Source organism: Impatiens glandulifera, chromosome 7, assembly GCF_907164915.1.
Source record: "Impatiens glandulifera chromosome 7, dImpGla2.1, whole genome shotgun sequence".
Taxonomy (NCBI): domain Eukaryota; kingdom Viridiplantae; phylum Streptophyta; class Magnoliopsida; order Ericales; family Balsaminaceae; genus Impatiens; species Impatiens glandulifera.
The window spans coordinates 17,812,385-17,838,823 of record NC_061868.1 but is presented as its reverse complement, the minus strand read 5'-3'; the positions used below and the strand labels follow the sequence as shown (position 1 = coordinate 17,838,823).

General features: G+C 33.2%; 1 protein-coding gene across 1 annotated transcript; it reads right to left on the bottom strand.

The window, feature by feature from the left end:
- Positions 1–4,583: 4,583 nt before the first annotated feature.
- Positions 4,584–8,572, bottom strand: LOC124910413 (G-type lectin S-receptor-like serine/threonine-protein kinase At4g03230). Its single transcript, XM_047451049.1, has 8 exons — positions 7,262–8,572; positions 6,633–7,106; positions 6,400–6,543; positions 6,014–6,210; positions 5,732–5,942; positions 5,415–5,652; positions 5,186–5,336; positions 4,584–5,097 (listed from the first exon to the last, which is right to left on the bottom strand). The coding sequence occupies exons 1-8, from the start codon at positions 8,550–8,552 to the stop codon at positions 4,789–4,791; spliced, it is 3,015 nt and encodes a 1,004-aa protein (XP_047307005.1). The 5' UTR covers positions 8,553–8,572; the 3' UTR covers positions 4,584–4,788.
- Positions 8,573–26,439: the final 17,867 nt, after the last annotated feature.

Below are 26,439 nucleotides of genomic sequence, written 5' to 3'. Positions count from 1 at the left end.
TAAGTCTCATTTGTTAGAAATTGTTTATCATATGATTGGTCAGCAAGAAGAATTGGTTATATTAATCACAACTTTTATTCGATAACACTTTCTTCTTTGGTTTGAAAACGTTTTTCAAATTTATTTTTATTTTTCATCCAGATAAAAATCACGATCAACCCTTTTATGCGCATTATCTAATTTTTAACTGTCAACTTATTAACTTTATTTTTATATAAAACAATTTGTAGCCAAATCTTCTATTTTATTGTTTTGATTTCAAAATGACGGAAGTTCCAAACGAAGTGTGAAGTGTAAAAAAACAAAAGGCACACCAAAATCTAGAGTTCCTTATTTCATTTTAATATTTTCACAATGTCACCTTCCATTGTTATTAATTATCCCTAAAAATAATCAGGACTTTTGTGCTTATTAATAGAAAGCTAAATTATGTTAACAAATATTTTCATTAGTTCTACCTAGTAGCGACAATGAGATCTGGAGGGACTAATCGAACAAAATAACTTTTTATTATTTTTATTTCATTATATATTTTATATTATGTTGAATACATATAATATTTTTATATTATTATTTAAAAAATGCTAATTTAATTGATTAAATAACATGTTTATGCATATTATAACCCATAATTTAAACTTTATTAATGTATTTATTTATTATTTTTCTTATTTTAAATGTATATATAAAGGGATAACCCTAGTTGGCCCTAGCTTAGGTAATGGCCCTAATTTTTCACCTGATAGAATTATTAATTATATATTATATTATTTATCTTATTTTTTATTTTCTTTTTCTTTTAATATTAAATATTATATATATATATAATATTTTAATCTCTCTGTATTATAATATATTATTCATTTACGTCTCATTTTATATTATATATAAATATTAATTATAAAATTTATAATTATTAATTAAATAATAATAATAATTTAGGAGACAATTTAAATTTACATTTCCTCAATTCTAACAAGAAAAAAAATATGATCATCATCAAAATATACACTAATAATTTTATTTTGAATTTTTTTTATTTAAAATATAGTTGATTAAAGATTTAGTAACTAGGGCTAGCAATTTTAGACACAATATAAAATCACAACCCAGTCATGTATTTTTCTGTTCGGGTCAAAATCTGGTCGACCTGTTTAACCTGATTAATAAACAGGTCAAAATCGGGTTGACCTGACATGACTCAAAGTAGACCCGATAACTCGTTTACAAGTTTTTTTTAAGTTTTATGTTATTCTTTCTTATTATTCACTCATTTATTTTAAATTTATTTTTATAAGTGAATTTATTATTTAACTTTATTTTTATTTTATATTGATGTCATTTTAATTTGAAATAAAGATAGGTGAATTAATTGTATCGGGTTTCGTTCGAGTTGAGTTAGGTAAATTGAGTCAAACGGGTCAAATGATTCAGATTCATGTTAATAAAATAAACAGGTTAGGTTCGGATTAGAGATTTTGATTTAAAATACTAGGTTAAAATCGTTTAACTCGTTAACATATCAACCCGAACTCGCCAACCTGAAACGTACATAAATTACCACCATAATTTACCATTTTTAAGAGTCAAACGTAAAATATAATCAAATAAAAAATCATACACATTACATTATGGGATTAATAAAAGAATTAATAAATATAACACAGCAATAAGAGTTTATTGGAGTTATTTTATTTGTAATATAATATTAATTAAATATTATAATATTCTTTTTTATTAATTATATTATTTAATTTATTTATTAAAATACATATACTTATAAAAATAAAATTTATAATATTATTATTATATATTAATATTCTTTAAATATTTTTATCAAAAATATATTAATTTTCTTGAAATAACGTAATAAATATTTTTTAAATAATCTTTTCATTTTAATAAATTAAAACCAAATCCAAAGAGTTCTAAGAAACTCTTTCAATTATTTTTCAATTAAAAAGTCTAAGCTAATTATTTTTCTTGTCGTCCTACTATTCTGGATTCAAGGTTACTTATATTTTCTCAATAAATTTCTTACAAGTATAAAACAGTCTCCCACACAGTTATATTTATAAAAATAATAGTTAGCATCTGTTCAATTAAATTATTATTATTATGAAATTGTTAATTTAACATTAAATATTAAAAAATTAAAAATAAATAATAATTCTATTCTAATTATAAATAATCTATCCAAAATAATATAAATAATAAATAAATCAAATTTGTTTTTCTTAGAATACACTCATAAACGTCACGTAATAGTGTGATCCACCAATAGAAAAATTGGTGTATGTCCCTAAACATCATTGTATATCAATTCTAACATTTCTTTCTTGAGTTATTTTCCCAATATTTAAGAAACTCACACATTTTTATTTTTTAATAATTCAATTTTCGTATAAATGATGTTTAATTTACGTTAATTCTAGAATTAACATAATTCACAAAAAATTTCATACTTTTTTTCTCACATGGTCTAACTTGCAATGTCATAACTCAATGTTCTTTGAGTCATCAACAACAACAAATATGACTTTACATGTTAACATTATTTATAATGTTATAGTTCTTTTGACATCGAACAACAATTATTGCTCATTTAGTCACCTTTCATACAATATTTTTACAACTGAAACTGTGACATTCGTCATCAAGTTGTATAACAGAAATCAAACTGCGCATTAAAACTAAAATTTGTCTCACTTTTTTAATCTTCCATATATAACTGTTTGTCATCTTCAAATTAATGTCCCCAATTCCTACAATATCTAGTGGTTCACCATCTGAGAAATAAACTTTTTTTACCAATTTCAGCTATGTAGTTTTCCATTTCTTTGTGATTAGTGATGTGGAAAGACGTTCTCGAGTCAAAAATTCATGAGTCCATTAGGTTATGAATTGACTTAAGAAATGCTAGTGATAGTTTTTAACGGGCATGAATGATATAGTGCGAAAGTTCTTTCCTAAATGTCACCAAACATCGAACTCAATAGAATCTCTAATCAAATATACGTTTATTTTTTAAATTTTTTTTTTAAGAAAGAGAACTAACATAACACTCCACAATCATGTCATTCGATTCAATTCAAAACGTTTCCAAATGAAATCGAACCCGTGATATTTTAGTTTCTTAAGCCGACTCTTACAATTGAACTACCTTGGTGAGTTTCTAATCAAATATACGCTCATGTACGTATACAAAATGTTTTATTGATTTTAAATTAAAAATTTATTGGCTAATCTTTAATCAAATAATAATCTTTTAAATTAATTATTTTAATTAATTTAAAATAAGAATTCCCTTTAATCAATTTTTAATTTGATTATTTCAAAATTTAAGATTATTTTTTATTTGATTAACAAAAAAAAAATAATTATTGTTATAATTAATTTTAAATAACAAAATACATTTTTGTATTATTTTCATAAAATAATGTTTTATTAAAATATTTTCTTATACTCAAACTAAAGTTGATCGAATTTTTTCAAAACGAGAGATTTTCGGATATTACAATAATTTTAATTTAAATGAATGCAAATTTAATTTTATAAAAATAATTAATAAATTAAATATTATAAAGTTGTGTTTGGTAATCTTGTAATTGACATTAAAATTGGAGAATCCATTTATAATTTTTAAGTTTGATAGACTTTTAATATTAAGAATTAAAATTTTAATGAAATTCAATGTAATTTTACACTTCTCAATTACACACTCTTTTTAGCTCAAAATTTTAGTTTAAATTTATTTTATATTTTTAAAAACAAAATAACTTATTATTTTATTATTTAAAACACGATTGCAATAATAAATCAATATTATTATTTTTTTAATTTAAGATTTTAAAATATCAAACTCGTAACTTTTTTTTAATTTAGTAAGTTAGGATTTTATATATATATATATATATATATATATATATATATATATATATATATATATTTAAGAAGTTATAATGTAACGTTGAAACAATGTTTTGGTTTTGAATTTAGAAACTTAAAATATTGATTCAATATATTTTTTAAAATCTTTGAAGTTAAGACTTTAAACCGATAATTTTTTTTAAATCTAAATTTATACAAATCTTTTAACATTTAAACTATATTAATTGGTTATGTCAAATCAAATATTTTAATAAAATATATAATATATATTAAAATTAATTTTATTATATTATTATTTTTCAAAAATAAAATTTTAATTAAATTAAAATTTTATAATTTTTCAAAATAAATAATTAAATATATTCTCATTTTTAATTTAAATTTTAATTCCAATTTCAATTTCACCATCCAAATAATAGAAACATTAAGCTTTTACAATTTAGACTTTAAATTTTTTAATATACTATTAATATATATTATCAAATAAAATAATATATTATTTTATTTGTGGCCAACTAATTGATAATATTTTTCTCTCAAGCATCTTTATTAACAGCAATAACATAATTGATACTCCAATTTTGAAAAATAAATTTTAGATTGAAACTTATAATTTATAACTTCATTTTCAATTGATTCATAAAAAATAAAATAATATTTTTTATACCAACATTTAACAAATTATAATTCAATTATGCACACAATGGAAAAATTCCAAATCAGAAAATAATAACTAGTAAAGAAATTGTACTCAAAAGATTAGAAATTTAGTTAATAGTGCAAACAAAATAGTAATAATTTGTAAACACTTAATTATGTCCAATGCAATAAAATATTACCTTATTCTATCAAATAAGACAAATAGATTACATGAAACTCTTCCTTCAAATTCTTATTTCATCTGCCTTCTTCCAATGTATTTGTTAATTTGTTGGAATTTATTTCAGGTTTACTAGAACTCGAAGATTCACCGTTTCTCAACCATTTTTTCACTACAAAAGCAGGTTGTTTGGGGATTGGGAGAGTGGCAGTTTCATTTCCAAGTGTAAAGACAACGTTGGACATGGTAGGACGATCATCTGGATCTTCTTGCACACAAAGAAGACCTATATTTACGCACCTCAGTACCTCCCCTCTATTACATGATTCAACCAATGACTGTTCCAACAAGCCGTAAATATTCTCCTCATTCCATAAGTTCCACGCCTAAATCACATGTCACAAGAGTTCGGGTCATTTCACACGTATGTAATATATTTTTTAAATGGTATGAAAACAAGAATCACAAACTTACATAGCCTAATAGATTCACGGCTTGATGAGAATAGTAAAATCCTGTATTTCTTCTCCCGCTAATAATTTCAAGCACTATAACTCCAAAACTGAACACGTCAGACTTCATTGAAAATAATCCATCTAGTGCGTACTCTGGCGACATATAACCACTGGATAACAAAAGAAAACATCAAAATATAGTTCATGATTGATTCACATTATGACATTGTTCCATTGCATGCACTTACTATGTTCCAACGATCCTCAAGGTGTTTACTTCTGTTTCGGACCCCCCAATTATTCTAGCCAATCCAAAATCGGATATCTTAGGATTCATCTCGTCGTCCAACAAAATGTTGCTTGTTTTTAAATCCCTATGAATGATCCTCAATCGAGAATCTTGGTGAAGATAAAGAAGTCCTCTAGCAATTCCCATAATGATTTCAAAACGTTTCTTCCAGTCTATAGTCAAGCAAAGTGTGCGATCTTCAAAAAAATATATTATAAAGATAAATTAATATAACTTTTGAGTTGTTGCATGTATTAAAATTTAGGTTAAGCTAACCGAATATGAAAGCGTCCAAGCTTCTATTTTTCATGTATTCATATAGCAAAATCTTCTCGTCACCCTTCACGCAATAACCCAAAAGCCTAACTAGGTTTCTATGTTGTAACTTGGCAATCAAGACAACCTCGTTTTTGAATTCTTCCAATCCTTGAATAGATTTACTCGACAATCTCTTCACTGCAATCTCTTGGCCTCCGTGAAATATACCCTATGAAACAAACAATTAATTGTAAGTAGTAATTAAGTTAAAAGAACTAAATTGTGATATTTATATACAACCTTATAAACATTGCCAAAACTGCCTTGTCCGAGTTTATTCTGGTCTGAGAAGTAATTTGTAGCTTCTAGAATCATTTTCAAATCAAAAAAGGGAACATCAATGCATTTCTTGTCTTCCTTATTGAATTCTCCAGTATCCATCAAATCCTTTACTCGTTTTTCTGTATTGTATAGGCGTCCTAAGTGTTCATCACTCTCTATAATCATCATAAACATTCATGTTCATTAGAATAAGGTTAATATATAAATAAGATAAAATTCAAATATAATAGTTTAAGTTTAGTAACGGTCTAAATTTTGATATTCACCTTCAAACTTTTTTAAAATTTATTTATAATAGTGTAGGGACATGCATGAAAATTTGGAAATAGCTAAAGGACTATTACCTCTTCTTCGTCTTCTGCTAATGGTTCTTCTATAAGCAAGGCAAGAGAGAAGACATAAAAGTAAAATACCAAAAACGACCGTTGCCACTATAATTGCCGCAATCTTGATGTGCTTACTCGGATCGCCGCCGCCATATTCTTGCACTGCAATAGAAGAAAACAAAGTTTTCATGAGTTTAAGAATTATGTCTGAACATCAGAGAGTATAATTAACCGGGAAATTAATTCATCACCTTTTGTGCAGATCAAACTCGTTCCATTCCATTTATAGTTTGGATTGCAAATGCATCTATGATTCTTACAATTTGAATTGGGCCAATCTCGGCAATCTTGGCCGGAGTTGCAGGTTGGTTCCGGCGGCGGATCCCAAATGATTTTAAAAATAGGAATCTGTAAACTAGAATTCAGAGTGCTGGGGCGGTATTCACAACTAACGGAGGAGAATGGGTTTGGTTTCTGCAGGTAATTCATCGTGTTGCTACAGTTGTCCGTAGTGGGTAGCTGGAGATAAAAACTACGATTTTCTTCATCAATTTTGATGACTGGTAAGGATAAATTCGCTATTGTGAACAAAAGCTCGCCACTTGAAGTTGAGTTGTTACAGGTGAAACCGGAGTAGTTAGGGTCGCCGCAATTTTTGCCGGTGCTGAGTGGATACGGGATTAAGTTATAATATCCGCAATTCTGGCATTGCCTACTCGTCAATCCTAATACATGAAAGAATAACATAAAGTATTGGTATTTTAAATGAGGAAAATAAAACTTGAACCTTCATTTATCTTAATTACATTAGATATTTTCTCGATGAAGTGGATATAGGTGATGAGATCTAGAGAGAGGGATTGAGGATCGAGATGCATACTTATGTCCGCGGCCGCAACTCGTACATAAATATCGTAGTCGTTGTTGTCGGTAATTTTAGAACTCTCCTCTATGTCAATAAGATCATTGTCCCATATGAAACAATCGCCACTCTTGACATCATCTTCCGTTGAGCGTAAACTTAATGAATTTCGGTGGTACGCATAAGCCTTACATTGGTGTTTCAACAGACATTCGGTTTTGCAATCACTGTCATTTCTTGCCTCGTCTAAATTAGTATTGTTCTTAATCACTTTCTTCACCTTAATCTTTACAAACTCGTCATTACTCCCTTCCAAACCGACAGGTTTGGAAGGCAAACAATCCTCCGATGTTGATGACAATGGTTTGAATCCCGGAAGACATCGACAGGGATATAGCACGTTTTCGCTATTACAGCTGGCGAATTGGCCGCAATATTGGTATTTACTGCACGGATTACCCGGGTCCGGCGCAGACCAGACCAGTGTCATCGGATTCGTGCTCATGTCCCATAATTGAATATTCCCGGTCCAATTCATCACCAATCGACTTGACTCGTAATAACCGGCACTATTATTTAGCAACAAGTCGCGTACCGGCTCGAATAATTGATCGGACCCGTAGGATAACTCCGGGCTTTTCCAATTCGTGCTCGATTTGTTTCTTATAACCACCGAAATATTGCGTTTTCCCTCGTTACTATCATCCACTCTAAACGTGTACTCTCCTGTTCGATTAATATTACCTTCACACTTTGGCGCCCAAGAATTCAGCTCCATATTTCCGTCCATTTTCATCCCGGGAAGGAAAGTGTCCAATGGGTGCTCAAAGCTCTGCCAGAGCAGAGTCTCCGAGGAATCATCAGTTAAAACCAAGTTGCCGGAATCTTTAAGCGTCAGAGTCCTCGAAACTCCGACAATCGAGTTTCCGGCCATGAAAGGAGTTCCACCATTACCGTCCTGTAACACTAGAGAGCCGTTTCTTAGAAAGATTAATGCACCTCCGCTTCTTGTTAAAATTGGAGAAACTGGGTTAGCTACCCAAACAAATGTTAACGGTTGTATAATCATATAGCGTATACCGAGGAACCAACAGAGTCGTCTACCGTCTGGGTTGAAGAATCCAAGCTCAAATCTTTCATTACCGGATACAAGCGTATTGGTACGGCGGCTACTCAACAGGTTAATGGAGTCCCCTGTTTTTAGGGTATCAGTGGCGGCCGCCGCCGGAAGACTAAACAAACATGTGGCCAGGAGGAAGAAGTAGAGGCCTGAATCTGATAAAAGACTATTACTAATACTAAGATTCATAATTCTGAATTAAAGTTAGACTGGAGAAAGAATAGAACAGAACATAAAGGCTAATGAATGTCAATTTTATAATATCAAAATAATTCACATATATTATTACATTGAAAATGGACGGAGATAGGCCTTTTTTTTTTTTTTTTTTTTTTTTCTTCAGGAAAGGAAAGTGTTTTTTTGGTTTTATTTGGGTTTTATAAAAAAAAAATTGTTTAATAAAAAGTATGAAAAAACTGATTTTTAAATTTTGAAGACTAATTAGTCTTCTGATTTTAAAGAATATGGTGTATGTGAGAGAATGATAGTTGAGAGAGGGAAAAAATTATAGAGTAATTTTAATATTTAAATGAAAAAATTATTTAATTTGATGTTTAATAAAATGTTTAGGTTTTGAGATAAAAACTGAATTTTATCTAAAAAAATTTTGATTTCATCAAATGAGGCCTAAGTTTTTATTAGATGAGATTCATTTATTATTGAAATATCACTTATTGTTTTTTTTAATTAATATATATTATATATTTATTTTTATTATCATTTCTAATAATAAAGCAAAGACTTTAATAATAGAGTTGACTCTCAAGTCTTCGTCCTCTATTATAGTATTAGGAAAAGAAGACAGTGATTGAAAATTTAGAAAAGAAAATGATAGAAAGGAATGACATATTCATTAAAAAAAGATAAAATGTTGGAGGGAGAAATAATTTGTTTTTTCAACACGTACATATAATTTCTTTTTTTAATTCTTAATTAATTTCTTTATTATATAATTTCTTTTTTTAATTCTTAATTGATTTCTTTATTATCTAATTCTATCTTACTTTCTTCTTTTTCTGATTTTTTTTTATTTCTTTCTCTATATTTTTTTTTTCTTTAACTTCTCCAATATATTATTTGATCCTTGATTCTTCCGTTTCATTTTTCTGTTTTTCTTCATCTTGGGCTTTTAGGATTTTATGCTCTTCCTTAATTGTTTTTGTACATTTTGTGCTAACATGTTGAAAAATATTACAGAAAACACACATGTTTGGCCTTCATTCATATGAGATTTCCATTATTGTAGACTCTCCTGTCAACTACTATCATGTTCTTTGACAGCGTACTTCGAGGATGCACTTCAATGCTTATTCTAGCAAATGTAAGTTGTTCTCCTCATTCTGTAATTGAGTCCATATATAATAGTTTCCCTAATAAATTTGCAAAGTGACTTAGAGCTTCTACATTGTAAATGTGTGCTGGGATGTTCCAAAACTTAAACCATATCTGGACTGTTTTCTTTTGGTTTGCGTAGCAGGTTCAATTCTTCAGACCATCTCTCCAGCTTCATATAGTTGGATCCAATATAAGTATGTCCATGTTTCAGAATATCATTCAAGTTTGATTACTTCGTGACTGCAGAAAATAGAGATTATGTATATTTGTAGAAACCTTCTCTAGTCTCTTCTGCTCTCATTGTTTAATTAAGACTTTCTTGGTGACTGAGAATGATATTTTATTATTCCCTATATAGTTTCAAACCACTACATTTTCCCATTCTTTAACACATTTTTTCCACTTCAGTTGACAGTTTAAATTCAAAAGGAGAAGTAAGTACCTCCACTTTTATTTTAACATCGCCTAAATAGATTTTTCCTATATAAACATGATCCTTTGCTTTCTTTCCTGCATTATTTTTCTAGACTTCGTTTATTCTTTAGCTGGAATTGCTCCGGATAGTATAGGTCTTAGATTTAGGGGACTTCATCAGCTCCCTCATTTTTTCAACTAACTAGTTTACTATCTTTTCATACTCTTTCTTCTTTAGTAAATTCTAGTCTTTAAGATAGTGTACATTTAATTGGACAATTGTTTGTTGCATTTTATCTTTGTTGAGCACAATCTCTCATTTCTTTGCGTGCATCAAGAGCTTTGTGATTTGTTTTTTCAGTCCAAATAAATTTTCTCTTTCATTGTAACCAACTTTCTAAATTCCTTATTTCTTCCCCTGTTTTCCTACTGCATTTTCTTCAGAATTTTTATCAGCAATTGGTTCATGACTTTTGTTGTATTCCTGATTTTTATAGATAATTTCTTCAGCAATCCTATCAATTTCATTTTCAGTTCTCTCCCTTGCACATTCTATCACAAATTCTTTGACTTCCTTATTCTTATTATATTTCTTTCTTCAAATTTTAATGAAGAACAGAAAACAACAACAAACCAGAGTAATTATAGAACATGGTACACCAGAAACCCTAGCTATTACAGAATAGGGTAAACTAAAAACCCTAACCTTCCAACCAAATTTTGAAGATGAATGTACGACCTAGTTATTAGAGTTACTATGTCATTCGTGTCGTTCGTGCCGATTGTGCCAAAAGAGACCCGAATCGACTAGCAACCCAACACCATGACATATTCATTTTATGTTAAGGACGCAACGGGCGGCAGATTGGTGCAACTGCCTTCACCATTGTTTGTTTTATTTTGAGGATTTTGTTATTATCATTTCTTTCATTTTCATGTCGGATATCTGTCCATACAGTATATACTATATTCTTTATAAAAAAAATAATGCATATAAATTAAATAATACATGCCTTATTTGTGTTTGTGGCTAACAGAAAAAAATAAAAATAAAACCAGTCTTCGTTTGTTTTTTTTTTTCTAAAGGAAATTGGAACCATGTATTATTATTATTTTAAATAATACATATAAATATAAATTAATTTAAAGTTAGATAAGAAAAGTATAACATATTAATTATTAATTAGATGAGCGAGGACAGTTAGGCACCATTCCAGTCTTATTTGGTTTAGAAGAATCAACTATTTATATTAAAATAAAATTTAAAATATATTTTTTTATGAAAAGGTTATATAAATAAAAAAAGAGAAATGATTAGGTGAGAGAATTTGGTGAGAGAATGACTTGTCATAATCTTATTCGCTAAAAAAATCAAATAATTTCTCTATTTTCTCTCTTTCCTCCCACTTTTACATTTTCACGAATTGATGCAAAGTCATTACTTACTAAATTCTCTCACCAAATTTCATAACTCTATCACTCCTCTAATAAAAAATTTATATTATTATAAATATATAAATTTAAAATTCTTATAAAATATAAAAATAAATAAATATATTAATGTTATTATATATATATTTAATTATATTTATTATTTATAAAGCATATGTTGTGGACAAGTCCACTATTGTAAAAGTCTACCAACCATGCTAAAGTCTGTATACCATGCTTCTCTTAGGACTTGTTCTTTCAGTTATTTTAATAATCTAAAGGAGAAAATGATTGTGATAATTTTAAAAAAATGATAATATTTTTTTTTTGATAAAAAGATTTAAAGGTATTCATATATATAAATAAAATAAATAATAATAATTTAAAATAAATAATATTTTAGTATTTTGATTAATAAATTGATTGATTTGATGGATGAGAGAGGGAGTAATGTGATAATTAATTTTGTTAGGTTATTTGAAAAACCTAAATACGAACGAAGACTAATTATAATTTTTCCATGATTCAGAATTCTTCGTATGGACGCTCAGTTCAAGGAGAGCTTTTCCTAAATAGCCTCATTTTCAATTCAACTTCCCAAACTAATTTCATTTGTTCAATTTTTCCTAAACTAGCCTCTTTTACTATTCAAACTCGAGTTAACTCGGTATATATATTATTAATATTATAACATATTATTAAATATATAATATATATTTAATTATTTAAATTATTATTTTTATAATATAATAAATAATATCATCACATTTATAAAATAATTAATATATTGTCAATTCACAACTTTTTATTGTATATTCAAAAATTTTCATTGTGTTGTCATTTCATAACTTTCGTTTAATAATCTTTATCAATCGATAATATACAATAAAATGAAAAACTTTGAATATATAATAAAAAGTTGTAAATGATAGAATACAATACAAAGATTTTTTTTTTTTTATTTCTACATTGAAAAAGTGTATGAAGAGACAAAAAAAAAATAAAAAAGAAACTAAATAATTTATAATAAATATATGATAAGAAGAGAAAACTTAATAAATAAAAATTTGGATGAATATTTTTTAAAATGATAATATAGGAAATATTATAAAGAAACCATAACAAATAGTTGGTAAAGAAATAACATATATTAATTATTTATAAATGTGATGATAATATTTATAATATTATAAAAAATAATAATTTAAATAATTAAATATATAATTTATATATTTAATAATAAGTTATTATATTAATAAAATAAAAATAAATAAATAAATATATATATATATACCTAGTTTTGATAGTAAAAGAGGCTAATTTTTGAAAGACTGCACAATAAGCTAATTTGGAAAGTTGAATTGAAAATGAGGCGCTCTTTAGTTCAATCCAATGTCATTGTACATATTATAATTGTTAAGTAATTTATATATATCAGTTCAATCCAATGTCATTGGAAATATTATAATGGTTAAAATGTTTGAATTGTAGGGTCGAGAGCGATGATTAATTTGAATATATATAAGAGTAAATGTATACTTGGATCGAATTATGGGTTGACATGTCCATAAACTTAAAACGGTTAAAAATAAAATTAAAAATATTAGATGTATATTTTGAACTTGCAACCTAACAAAACGAATACAACCCTTTAACAACTAGGCTAATAACATTTTACATTTTAAATTTATCACAAAATTAGATGAACGTGAGACATTTTAACAATATAAGTTCAAATTTTTAACTAATTAATATATATATATATATATATATATAATGATGCTTAATTTTTAAAGTATTCGGATTGTCGGGTCGATTATTGTGGTTAATTTGGATATATATGTGATAGTAAATGGATACTTGATTCGGATTGTGGGTTGACCCGTCCATAAACTTAAAACGGTTAAAAATAAAATTAAAAATATTATATGTATGTTTCGAATTTGCAACATAACAAAACAAGTACAACCCTTTAACCAAGTGTGATTGGGATGTGGTTTGCCGATGGATAATAGGCCGGTATCAATTGAAAGTGATTAAAAAAATATGAATCAAATATTTGATTAAGCAAAATGTGAGGTCATGATGTTAAATATTAAAAAAATGAATCAAATATTGATTGACCAAAGTGAAAGTGTAAGGTTATGAGATTAGAGGTTCATTCAAAAAAAGTATGTAATGAGATATGTAAGAAGATAAGTTATTTTTTCTAAAGTGAATAAAATGTGAAATGAAAGTGTTCTTTTTTTTTATTAAAATATATTATTCGTGGTTTATTAAGAATTTTAAATATTTTTATATATTATTATTATTTTTTATTATTATTTTTATTTATCTGCATCACACGAGAATCTTCGTAGCGTATTTAAAGATGGTTAACTTGTCTTATACTTGCATGCAACTTGACACATGTACACATAATAGTAACTTAAATAAAACATAATAATATGTGAATCTTGAACTACTCAAAGGTCTTGTTTAAAGGAGTGGGTATTTTTTATTTTTTTTACAATATATCCTAAATCTAATCAAAAATTTTATTTATTAAAATACTAAAATTATTGTTTACTTATTTTTCTTAATATTAAGTAATTATTGAATAATAATATTAATATTCATGTAAATTTATTATTTTTCTATTAATGAAAATTAATGTTAACACATATATTTATTTTATTATATTTTAAAATTTATTTGAATATAAATTAAATTATTTCATTACAAAAATTGTATTAATTACACTAAATAAAAATAAATTCATAATATAAATTAAATTATTCATTACAAAAATTGTATTAATTACATTAAATAAAAATAAATTCATAATATAAATTAAATTATAAAATATTATATTATTTAATATAACTTTAAAATTTAAATATCTAAAATAAATAAATAAATACACTAGAAAATAGAGTTGAATATATGAGTTTTATATTTCTATATTTTTTTTTTCATATTTTATAAACTTTAACCAAAGTAAAATTATTATGTTTAATATAATATACAATCTTTTTAGAAATATCATCTCGAAAATTATCCATTTCATTACGAAGTAAAAATATCAATTGTATACGACCATACAGGTACTGCACTAACATAGATAAGGTTATCATTCATTGTGGCTTCTATATTATTTTTTCGAATAAAATAATGTAAACTCATATGCTTGAATTATCTGAAGTTGTTTCTTAATATTAAATTCATTTAATGATCTTCTATTTGAGATAATTTGCCACTTATTTTTTAAAATTTTGAATGTCTTCTCTATTGTTGATCTATACGAAGAGTGTTGCATATTAAACATCTCTTTTCTCGTAAAAGGTAGTTTATCTTTGGAATGTCGGGAATGGTAATTTATTCGAGGACATGAGGCTAAATACCCTATTTGATTATGTAACCCCCGAAAAAAATCATTTATTTCGGTTAAAGTGAAAAATTCGAGGTTCGAGAATTTCAACCTCGGTTTGCGTATCAAAAAATTTCTTTTAAAATAAAATATCTATTTTAAAAGATTTTTAATGATTCCTGATAACTTTTAAAATTAATTAAAAATAATTAATTTCGGGTTCAATTTTAAATAATCTGGAAATTTACCATAATCATATTACAATTTGATTTTTAGAAATCTGTAAGTTTAAATTAATTAAACATAATTTATTTAAAAAATTATTTGTTTTGAAATAGAGCCGTCAATTAATTTTTAAAAATCAATAAAAATGACATGTGTACAAACGTATTGGCTAGAGTTTCTTTTAGTTCGTACTTTAGTAATACTCGGGAAAGAGCTTTTGCGTTTCATCCTCCGTATCCGTTTTAAAAATGTTCTCTACCTATAAAATTGACTTTTAAAAATCGGTTGTATAACATTTTATTTTCACTGATTATTTTTCTGGTCCTAGTCACGCTTCTAGGTTTTAGCATTATTTAAAATATTGAACATCAATATTTAAATGCTGGTACATATTTCTAATGATAACTAGGGAGGAGTATAATTGAAGAACATCAATCATTTTAAGGGTGTTAAGGTTTAGAAATAAATAAGAAACATGTCTTTGTCAAAATATTTTTTAGTGGAAACATCCCAAAATATTTTAAAAGCATTTTCTAAATTTTCTGAATTTTTAGAAAATGGTTTGGGGTACCACATTTAAAAAAATAATTTTGGGTTTTGAAGAGTAGACCAAATAAACATTAGGATCGGAGTCCTAAGCCTTGGGTCTGTTTTGATCAATCGGTGTCTAAAAACCCTCGGTCTAGGCTCAAGACCTTCGGTTAGGGTGCCGAAGTCCCTCGGTCAAGGCGCTAAGGACTCTCGGCCCTAGGCTAAGATCCTCGGTCGGGGTGTATAAACCCACCGGTCTTGGGTTAGCCCATAGCTATCCTCATCAATCCTAGGTTCAGGAATTCTTGGTTAGGGTCAAGATTCCACGATCTTAAGTTTAGACCTCTCGGTCCTAGGTTCTTGGTCCTGGATGTACAAATCTTCGTTCCTAACTCAAGAACATCGGTTGGATCTATTGGTCCTATCATTCCTTAAGAACAAAAAAGTACATGTTTTTTTATTTTTTATTCAAGTTTGAATTCTTTGATCCGAGGGTCTGGGTAGCTTCACAAAGCTCCTAGAAACACGTTGATCATCATCTCAAGTTATCAATCAACTTAAATGATGATCAAATCATTCAAAATAGTTTGTGACTGTTAGATAAATTCATACCGGTTCAAATAAACCTAACTTAAATAAACTTCCCATGCAGGAACAAGGAACCGGACCGGATGAACAAGAGAACCAATTAAAGGTACCTAACCGGTCAAGTCACCATACCGATCAAGAGCATTCTGAACGTGACCGCACAAAGGATCGGCCAAAGCTTAAAACCAGATTTATCAAACAGCCGATCATCCATAAGAGAGAAATAACCGGAAGAAGTCCGGTTACATCATACAGAAAGACATTCGGCCAAGACAAATGATCGGCCAGTACAAGAAGACACTTCGGGTATCTGTTGAGAACGATACCAAAGGAACAGACTGAATACTTCCATATCCATGCAAGTCTGAGGAAAGACTGTAGGCTGCAGAAGACAGTACTACCGGATCATTCCACTTCGGGATGAAGCAGAAAGAAAATCTTCCAAGTACAGACAACTGTCCAACAGACAGTGCCTACATCAAGTAAAAGACAAACCTGGCAGGTTTGTCTTACACACCGGAAGAACAGACCGCCAGGTCTGAGACAGAGCGCCAGGTCTGAGATTGACCGTTAGGTCTGAGGAAACGACCGCAGATCTGAACCTCTGAAACACTGAATCACTGCACCTCTGATCAGCCAATCAGATTCAAGGCAGTGAAATATGACCGTTGGCATATTTCACCTATAAAAGGAGGCAGTTGAAGAAGAGTAAATGTGGGACATCAAGGCATATCAAGGGACATTAAGAGACATTAAGCGTTGAGAGCATTTACTACAAGTGATAAAGCTGTGTTATTCTAAGAAAGCCTAAGTGCTAGATTCTAAGTGTGTTATAATTTCGGTGTGAACTGTAAGAGTGTTATCGAGCAGAAAATAAGTCTCGATCGGATTGTACTTGTATTCCTTAGTGAATATCCTTCTCGCGGTTTCGAGAGGAAGGGGTGACGTAGGAGTTTTTATCTCCGAACATCCATAAAATCTTTTGTGTTATTTACTTTCTGCCGGCTTCATTATATAACCGACTGACTCAACCATACCGAATATCCAGATTACCGAAACCGACCCACCATTTCCAAATCTCCATCATCCGAAACCGACCGTGCCTATCATACAAGCGTGCCGCTTCAATCTGAAAGCAAACCTCTTCCGCGCTTGAACCTAGTTCAAGGGTTTGTGACAGGTTGTGTAGTATTGAAACCCCGGTGTTAATCTCTAACCAGATTAACCACCACCTCACGACTGAGAACCGCTAACCGGTCCAACCCCCGGTCCACCAGCGGCGACCTAGATCCTAACAATTGGTATCAGAGCAGTTAGTTTCAATACTCAAGCAAGCATGTATCAAGATAGGCCTCCAATGCTAGAAGGTGATGACTTTGCCAACTGGAAGGCACGCATGCACCTACATCTAGTCACCTTGGATGATGAAATGGAATCCATTCTGACCGAAGGACCGATATTCATTGATAAAGATAGAAAAGAATGGACGGCTGAAGATAGGAGAAGGAACAATCTGGACAACCATGCAAGAAACCGGATCTCCAACAGCGTGGACAGAAACACATACTGCAAGATCAGAGACTGCAAAACCGCGAAGGAGACATGGAACACGGTCATCCAGATCTTTGAGGGAAATGAAAGAACAAAGGAGAACAAAATAATGGTAGTCACACAAAGGTTTGAGAGCATCAAAATGAAACCAGGAGAAACTATGAAGGAATACAGTGATCGGTTCACTGGTGTGTTAGATGAGTTAGCAAATCTGGGCAAGAAGTATGACAACAAAGAGGTCATTATGAAGGTTTTGAGATCTCTTCCAAGTGCTTGGGACATAAAGACAATGGTCATGAGAGAATCAAAGAGCCTACGTAAGATGAAACTATACGACGTATTCGAAGATCTTAAGGCATATGAGTTCGAGATGAAATCCAGAACTGAAGAGGAAGTCTCGGCCTCAACATCAACCAGAGCATTGATCACATCTACGGAACCGGCTGCACCTGCTCCTGCACCTACACCTACACCTACACCGGCACCGATCCCTGCACCTGCACCGATCAGAACCGCCGAACAGTTCACTGAGGATGCAATGGCAATGCTTGCACAGAAGTTTGGGAGGTTCATGAAAAGAAGCCAACCTACGAACAACTACTATGGTGACAAATCCAATATAAGATGCTATAACTGTAACTGTTTGGGACACTTTAAGTGGGAATGCAGGAAACCAAGGAGAGATACACAGAAACCAGATTACCAAAATAACCGGAACAACTATCACCAAAATGGTGAAGGAAATGGTAATAACCGTAACAACTATCAACAAATCGGTGAAGGAAGTGAGGTACCGAAAGCACTGATAGCCGACGATGGAGGAAGTCTATGGGCTCACAGTGACAGTGACGATGACCTCACATGTCTCATGGCAAATGAGGAACAGGTATTTGACTCTCCTTGTGAAGAATTTACTAAAGATGAGTTATACAATGCATTGAATGACATGGTAGAAGAATATAAGAACTTATTGACCATGTTACCCAAGCAACTCAACTTTAGAGCTGATCCTATAGTACCTATCCCAATAGAACCAGAGGTACCTATCATAACCGAACCGAAAGTCATACAACCTGATGATACCCATACTCTAGAAACCGAGTTAGACTCTAAGATCGAACAACCTAGTGAACCGACTAGAGAACTAACCGAGAAAGAGAATGCCCGATTTCAATATACGATGGCCGCCTATAGGAGATCTAGCGATATAGTAAAGAACATGAATAAACAATACAGGCATCCTCGTTGTAAGAATGGCCTAGGATACACAGAGAATAGATCTAAAGACCGAAAACCCATATGGAAAGCAAAGCTCACAAAAGGAAACCTTCCCTTTATAAAATTTCTGAAGAGCACCTGTACAGCTGAAGAAGAGGAGACCGCATATTATAGGGAAGAAAAGCTAAAATACGACTATGTTGGTCCAACCGATTCATGGCTTGACCTTGAGAAAAGAAAAGCCGAAATTCTCAAATATAAGAAAGATTTTCCTGAACCACGTAGGTCAAACTATAGATCATCAAACCAAAGATCATCACCATTTAGGTCATCTGTAGGGAAACCGAAATACACCAGACCAAGTGTCAAAAGGACAGTTAAAACTTTAGCAAAGAAGACCGTTCGATTTATCAAGGTCTGGGTACCTAAGGGACTAATCGCATGTGGACCCAAGTAAATGTGGGTACCAAATAGTTGTAAATATGTACATCTTGCAGGACCCAAAGAAGCGGCTAGGAAACTCCGAATGGTTCTTGGACAGCGGTTGCTCCAGACACATGACCGGAAATAGCAATCTGCTAACCGACATTAGATCAGTAACCGGTGCTCTAATCACCTTTGGTGACAACTCAAAAGGTAAAACCGTGGGCAAGGGTAAGATTGTCCATGGTAACCTAACTATTGATAACGTACTTCCAGTTGAAAACCTACGTTTTAATCTACTTAGCATTAGTCAGATGTGTGATGCTGGATACACGGTAGAATTTCTTAAACATGCATGTTTAGTTAAGAACTCTCAAGGTATTGTACTACTAACCGGAAATAGGATAGGTAACATCTATAAGGTAGACTGGAAAACTAGAATAGAATATCCTATATGCATGATAGCTAAGACTGATCAAACCTGGCTATGGCATAAGAGACTAAACCATCTAAACATGAAAACCTTAAACTACATTCGTGGTAAGAAATTAGTTGAAGGTATTCCGGATATAGTATTTAACCAGGATAAGGTCTGTTCAGCATGCCAAATGGGTAAACAAACTAGGTCATCCTTTAAAAGCAAAGGAAATATCCAATCTAGCCGATGTCTAGATCTTCTTCACATGGATCTATTTGGACCGATTCAGGTCATAAGCCTAGGAGGTATGCTCTACACCATGGTAGTTATTGATGATTACTCTAGATATACATGGGTAATATTCTTACCATCTAAACGTGAAACGGTATCAAACCTGATCACTCTTCTTAAGCGTTTGCAAAATGAAAAATCAACTCGCATTAATTGCATTCGAAGCGATAGAGGTACCGAATTTACTAATAGCACATTAACTGCATATCTTGATGAATCCGGCATTAGACACTAGTTGTCTAGTGCTAGGACTCCTCAACAAAATGGCCTGGCCGAGAGAAGAAACCGGACTCTCAAGGAAGCCGCACGGTCTATGATAGCCGATTCCGGCATTGCTCAGAAATATTGGGCTGAGGCTATCAACACTGCATGCTATACACAAAACCGGTCATTAATAAACAAATTTCACAACAAAACACCGTATGAGGTTTATTTTAACAGAGTTCCCAAACTCAAATACCTCAGGATTTTCGGTTGTAAATGTTATATTCATATAAACGGTAAAACCCAACTCACCGCTTTTGATGCAAAAACCGATACCGGAATCATGCTAGGATACTCAGCTGTAAGCAAAGCATATAGAGTATACAATAATAGAACTGCAACCATGGAGGAAACAATTCACGTTGTTTTCGATGAATCGGTTGAAAGCAATACTGCTTCATGCTTTGATCTACACAACAGATTAGTAAATAACGATATTCATTCTGACAGTGAAGATGAGACTCCGGTCTTCAGGCGATTTGTCCATGACCAAATGGGTAATATTGAAACCCAGCCGGATCAAGCTGTTCCACAACAGGAAGCTGACACTTCGGTCCAATCCGAGGGAGCCGGTCGGTCTGACAATCTCGGTCAGTCTACCGACATGCCTAGCCTTGATCAAATAAACGGTAATTTGGTAGACATCCCTGAGCTGAATCTCAGAAGAAACAGTAAACATCCTCCTGAGCAAATTATAGGTGACCCTTCAAAACCTGTTCGAACTAGGAGTCAACTTCTGGAAGGATATTTTAACTCCGCTTTCATATCCCAGATTGAACCGAAAAGAATAGATGAAGCATTGTCAGATCCGGATTGGATCTTGGGAATGCAAGAAGAGCTAAACCAGTTTGAGAGTAGTAAGGTCTGGTACCTAGTCCCTAGACCGAAGGATCAATCGGTCATAGGAACAAGATGGGTATTCAGAAACAAACTCAATGAGGACGGTTTGGTCACGAGGAACAAAGCCAGATTAGTGGCTCAAGGCTACAAACAGGAAGAAGGCATTGATTTTGAAGAATCATTTGCCCCTGTGGCTAGGATTGAAGCCATTAGGATCTTTCTTGCATTTGCGGCTTTCAAAAACTTTAAGGTTTTTCAAATGGATGTTAAGAGTGCATTTCTGAACGGTGACCTACGTGAGGAAGTGTATGTTGAACAACCACCCGGTTTTAAAAATGCTGCATTTCCAAACCATGTATACCGGCTAAACAAAGCTTTATACGGTCTAAAGCAAGCACCTAGAGCCTGGTATGATACACTAACCGCATTTCTATTAGAACATGATTTCACCATCGGTTCAGTGGATAAGACTTTGTTCAAATTTGAAAAGAAGGAACATATGCTACTTGTTCAAATCTATGTAGATGATATCATTTTTGGTTCAACCGATCCTAAATTATGTGATAAGTTCTCAAAAATGATGACTGACAAGTTTGAAATGAGTATGATGGGAGAATTAAGTTTCTTCCTAGGTCTTCAGGTTAAACAACTCAAGGAAGGAACCTTCATAAGCCAACCTAAGTACACCAAGGAGCTACTAAAGAAGTTCGGGATGGACACTTGCTCCTCGGCGGCTACTCCAATGAGCTCATCAATCAAATTGGACAGGGATGATGAAGGCCAATCGGTAGACCAGATTGCATACCGGGGCATGATCGGATCCCTACTATACCTGACAGCAAGTAGACCGGACATCCTGTTTGCAGTTGGTGTATGTGGGAGATTTCAAGCAAATCCCAAACAATCCCATTACACAGCCGCAAAGAGGATACTGAAGTATCTAAAGGGCACACCTGATGTCGGTCTGTGGTATCCAAAGGACTCATCCTTCAATCTAACGAGTTACTCAGACGCAGATTATGCAGGCTGTAAGATTGACAGAAAGAGCACCAGCGGAACATGTCAGTTCCTTGGTGACCGGCTTGTTTCATGGCATAGCAAGAAGCAGACATCGGTGGCCACGTCCACTGCAGAAGCTGAATACTTAGCGGCCGGAAGTTGCTGTTCTCAACTCCTATGGATCCAACAGCAACTGAAGGATTTCGGTATCATAGCCGAAGAATCCCCGATCTTTTGCGATAACACAAGTGCCATAGCGATCACCTACAATCCGGTTCTCCACTCCAGAACCAAGCACATCGACATAAGGCATCACTTCATTCGGGAGCATGTCACGCTGAAGCATATCCGGCTGGAGTATGTACCGACTGATCAACAAGTAGCCGATATCTTCACAAAGCCTCTACAGGAAGCTAAGTTCTCTCAATTCAGACTTACTCTCGGTTTAACCGACATTAGTCAGATCCTTCCTAAGGATGCTTAAAAGGGAAACAGGCTTAGACAGATAAAACCGGTAATTCTTCCTAAACTGTTGAATTTCGAATTCTCAGGGTATCTGTGGAAGAACCGCCCAGTTCATCAGATAGAGTAAACCGACCGGCTATTTGGTGGATACACCAACTAACCGCATCGGGATGAACCACTGATGACTGACCGGTTCGGAAGCAGGTCATCCTAGATTATTTGAATTTCACAGATGTGGAACAACTACCAATGTTTGTAGATATCTGCTCTGAAATGTTGCTTTTTCAAAGAAAACTGGTCGCGCCTAAAAAGACGTGAAGATCTTTTGATATCTTTCATAGTCCAGGCCTATGACCGACATCTAGACTGCAAACATGCCTATTTTTATGCAAACTCTCTTATCCTGCAGTTAATACACATCATCCCATAAAATGCCTGGACCATAGGTTAGCCCCTAAACTAGTATTTAAGTTAAACAAACGCTACCCTCAACACTCACAAGTCACAAGAACATCCTCTCACTAAGGCAATCTAACCATGTCTCAATTCCCAAACATCCTCCAAGTCGATTTTGAATCCTGTTCTGGAACCGAACACTATGAGGTGTATCGGATGATCAAGAAACTGGAAGATACTGGCCTCCAGTATTTTCTGGATGACAAGCAAACTATCTACCCTGAATCCGTCTTGGAATTTTACTATAATGCCAGGGTATTCCGGGGTACACCCCACTTTGACACCCACATCCAATCAAAGGTTGGGGGTATAATCTTCGATTTCACCGAGCAGGACTTTGCTCGGTGCTTTGGTCTGCCTAAGCAAGGGATCACAGACCTCAACCCTCCGGCCGACATTAAGGCCGAGGTCTCCCTCTCCTTTGCCCGGTCGGATGAGCCTGTTAATGATCATGGCTCTAAGTCTCTCTTGAGGGCTGAGTATCAGCTCCTCAATGATGTAATAGGTAGGGGCATCTTTGGAAGAGATGTCACCAACACCTATTGCGCGGCGAATTTCAATATGATGGCGGCCATCATTACCAGCACGCCGGTGAATTGGTCCCGGGTGCTATTCGACACCCTAGTTTGGATGATTAACATCCAGTCGGTCGGTCTTATTCCCCAAATAAGCACCCTTATGGTGGAACTTGGTGTTCCAACCTGTCCTGGCGAGGGCTTGAACCAGGCCCAGGTGTTAACCAGAGAGACGACCGATTCTTTCTATAATCGGTTTGAAAGAGAATGGAGGAGGAGAAACTTCAATCCCCCTCGTGATGTTAACTCCCGCGCTCGCTAAGTCACTTCTTCTTGCATCCGGTCGTTTTGCAGCATGTACCGGATGAAGTCTTAACCAACTCAAATTTGATCATATCGGCTTCATCCATGTCTACTTCAGTTTTATTTATGTTTTTCTTGACTTCATCGTTCCCATATGTCATTTTCGGCATTGTCTCTACCATTTTCGGTTTCTATCTAATCAATATCGGTTATGTGTTAAATGCATTTAATGAAATAACCATAATTAATGAAATAACTCCCAACCACCCACACATTTAAAACCCAACTAACTTGATTACTTTCCAACAAATACTTACCTCGGGCTTTGTAAACCGCCGCTTCCCCATGTGCCTTGAAAAGGGAAAGATTCTTTTCCTTAATAAAACAAAACTGACCATCAATGCTCAGATTTTCCCTCCAAAACCGATCCTATATAAGGAGCCATCCTCTTCTCATTTTATCACATCCAAAAGTACAAAATCAATTGTATTCCTCTTGAATCTCTCTCTCAATACCATAATCATGCCGAGCCGAACTTTGGGAAACTTTCTAAGCATCGATTTCAACTCATGTATGGCAGAATGGGACGGTGACCATCCAAAGAAAAACATGTTTGAATGCCTTATTGATACCGGACTTCAAACCTTCCTCGAAGAATCCGGTCCTGTACTGATTGAGGATGTCAAGGCATTCTTCAGAAGTGCCTGCATCAGGGGCGACTACATTGTCTCTACGGTAAGGGACCACACCTTCTGGCTTAATGAAGCCGAATTTGCCATCCTTCTCAATCTGCCCAAAGAAGGGTTCTCTGATTTCCCGACTATGGAGGGAATTGATGCATTCTACTATGGATTACTCTGCTCTGCAACCCTTGATCTGGTGGAAACCTATGGGTTAAAAACCCGCCTCGGTCGTAGTGCTCAGCTCCTTCTTGAGATCGTCACTCGGTCCATTCTGTGTCAATCCCCAAATCAGCGGTATTCAAAGAACACCTACAACATCATGACCCACATCTTCCACAAAACGACCATCAATTGGTCAGCGGTCCTCTTTCAAAACTTGAAGAACATGGTGCTGACCAAGAAATGTCTCGGTTATGCACCTCACATCAGCAAGTTGATTCTCAAGTACCGGCCAGAGTTTGGACCGGGTACACCGGCATCCCCCTCAAACATTCTTGATGCAAATGCGATGGAAGAGAAGTTTTCCGGAATGGTGTTTACTTTTTAAGTGCCTATCTTTCGTATCATCCTATCGGTTTTCTCTCTGTACTGTCTCTCGAATAAAATATCGTTTTAGTTTCAATGACCGTTTCTCTTTATTCTTTGCACATTTATCTAAGTAACCGGTTCACATCTTAAAATAACCTCGTTCTTATCCGGTATCATAAAATCTGATTAAAAACTGTTAACACTCTGATCAATCAAAATGTCTGATTAGACTTAGAAACCGCTCAATCATTCGGCCTCAAAGAAAAGAATGCGTCATCCATGACATAGGCAAAGGGTTTTGGAGGGAAATCTCCCGCTCAAAGTTGCCGCCAACCGTTTCATACGTAACCGCCCATAGCTTGGCGTCTTTTCACTTTGGAGGGAAAATTCCCGCCCATTAATGATGGGACGGTTGGGCTTCCAAACCGCGTCTATAAAAGGGACCCTTGGTCATTTTCTTTCATTCTCACGCGAATTCACTTTCTCTCTCTAAGCTTCCTAAACTCTCTGAAGCCGTTTTCTCTCTTTCTCAAACTCTTTAACATGGGTCGTGATTCGGCATTGTTCAAACTCTACTCTCAAGTGGATTTCGAGGAAATCAGGCTGAATGGGACAACCGAGGCGAAGAAAGTTATTGACCGGCTGATTAAAACCGGTCTGGGATATTTCCTAGACGGTCCTCACGTAATTTATAAAGATGCGGTCGAAGAATTCTTCAACACCGCAATCATCGCATACGACAGGATCATCGCGACGGTTTGCGGTTCCCAAATCGAGATCACCGAAGCATTGGTGGCCGAAAGCCTGCGCCTTCCAAGAACCGACCAGGATGCAACGGCAGAAATAGACCATGACACCTTTGAGGCGGCTTGCCACATTTTATCGGCAACCACTGAGCCGATCACAACATCTGGGAGTAAACAAATGCTGAGGCCGGAGTATATCCCGGCATGTGACATTTTCGCCAGGGCGATACTGGCAAGGTGAGGAAACTTCAGCAACCTTACCAAAGACAAAATCAAGATATTGATCGATCTGTTGGAAGGAAAAGAGGTCAACTGGGCAAGATCAGTGTTCGGCAACCTCATGGACATGGTGAAACCGGACTCAACCCGGTCGTGGGGATACGCCGTACCGCTCGGTAAGATATTCCTCCACTTAAAAATCAATCTCGGTCCCGGCACCGTTCTCGAAAATCGATGCCTCATTAGATCGAGGCAGTTCCTTGAAAGAACGCAGTCGGCCTCCA

Excerpts from the sequence above, each read along its gene's own strand:
- LOC124910413 (XM_047451049.1), bottom strand. The coding sequence starts at position 8,552 with ATGAATCTTAGTATTAGTAATAGTCTTTTATCAGATTCAGGCCTCTAC. Across the intron at positions 7,107-7,261 it reads AGTTGCGGCCGCGGACATAA|GATTGACGAGTAGGCAATGC; the intron begins GTATGCATCTCG and ends TTCATGTATTAG. Across the intron at positions 5,098-5,185 it reads CCGTGAATCTATTAGGCTAT|GCGTGGAACTTATGGAATGA; the intron begins GTAAGTTTGTGA and ends CATGTGATTTAG.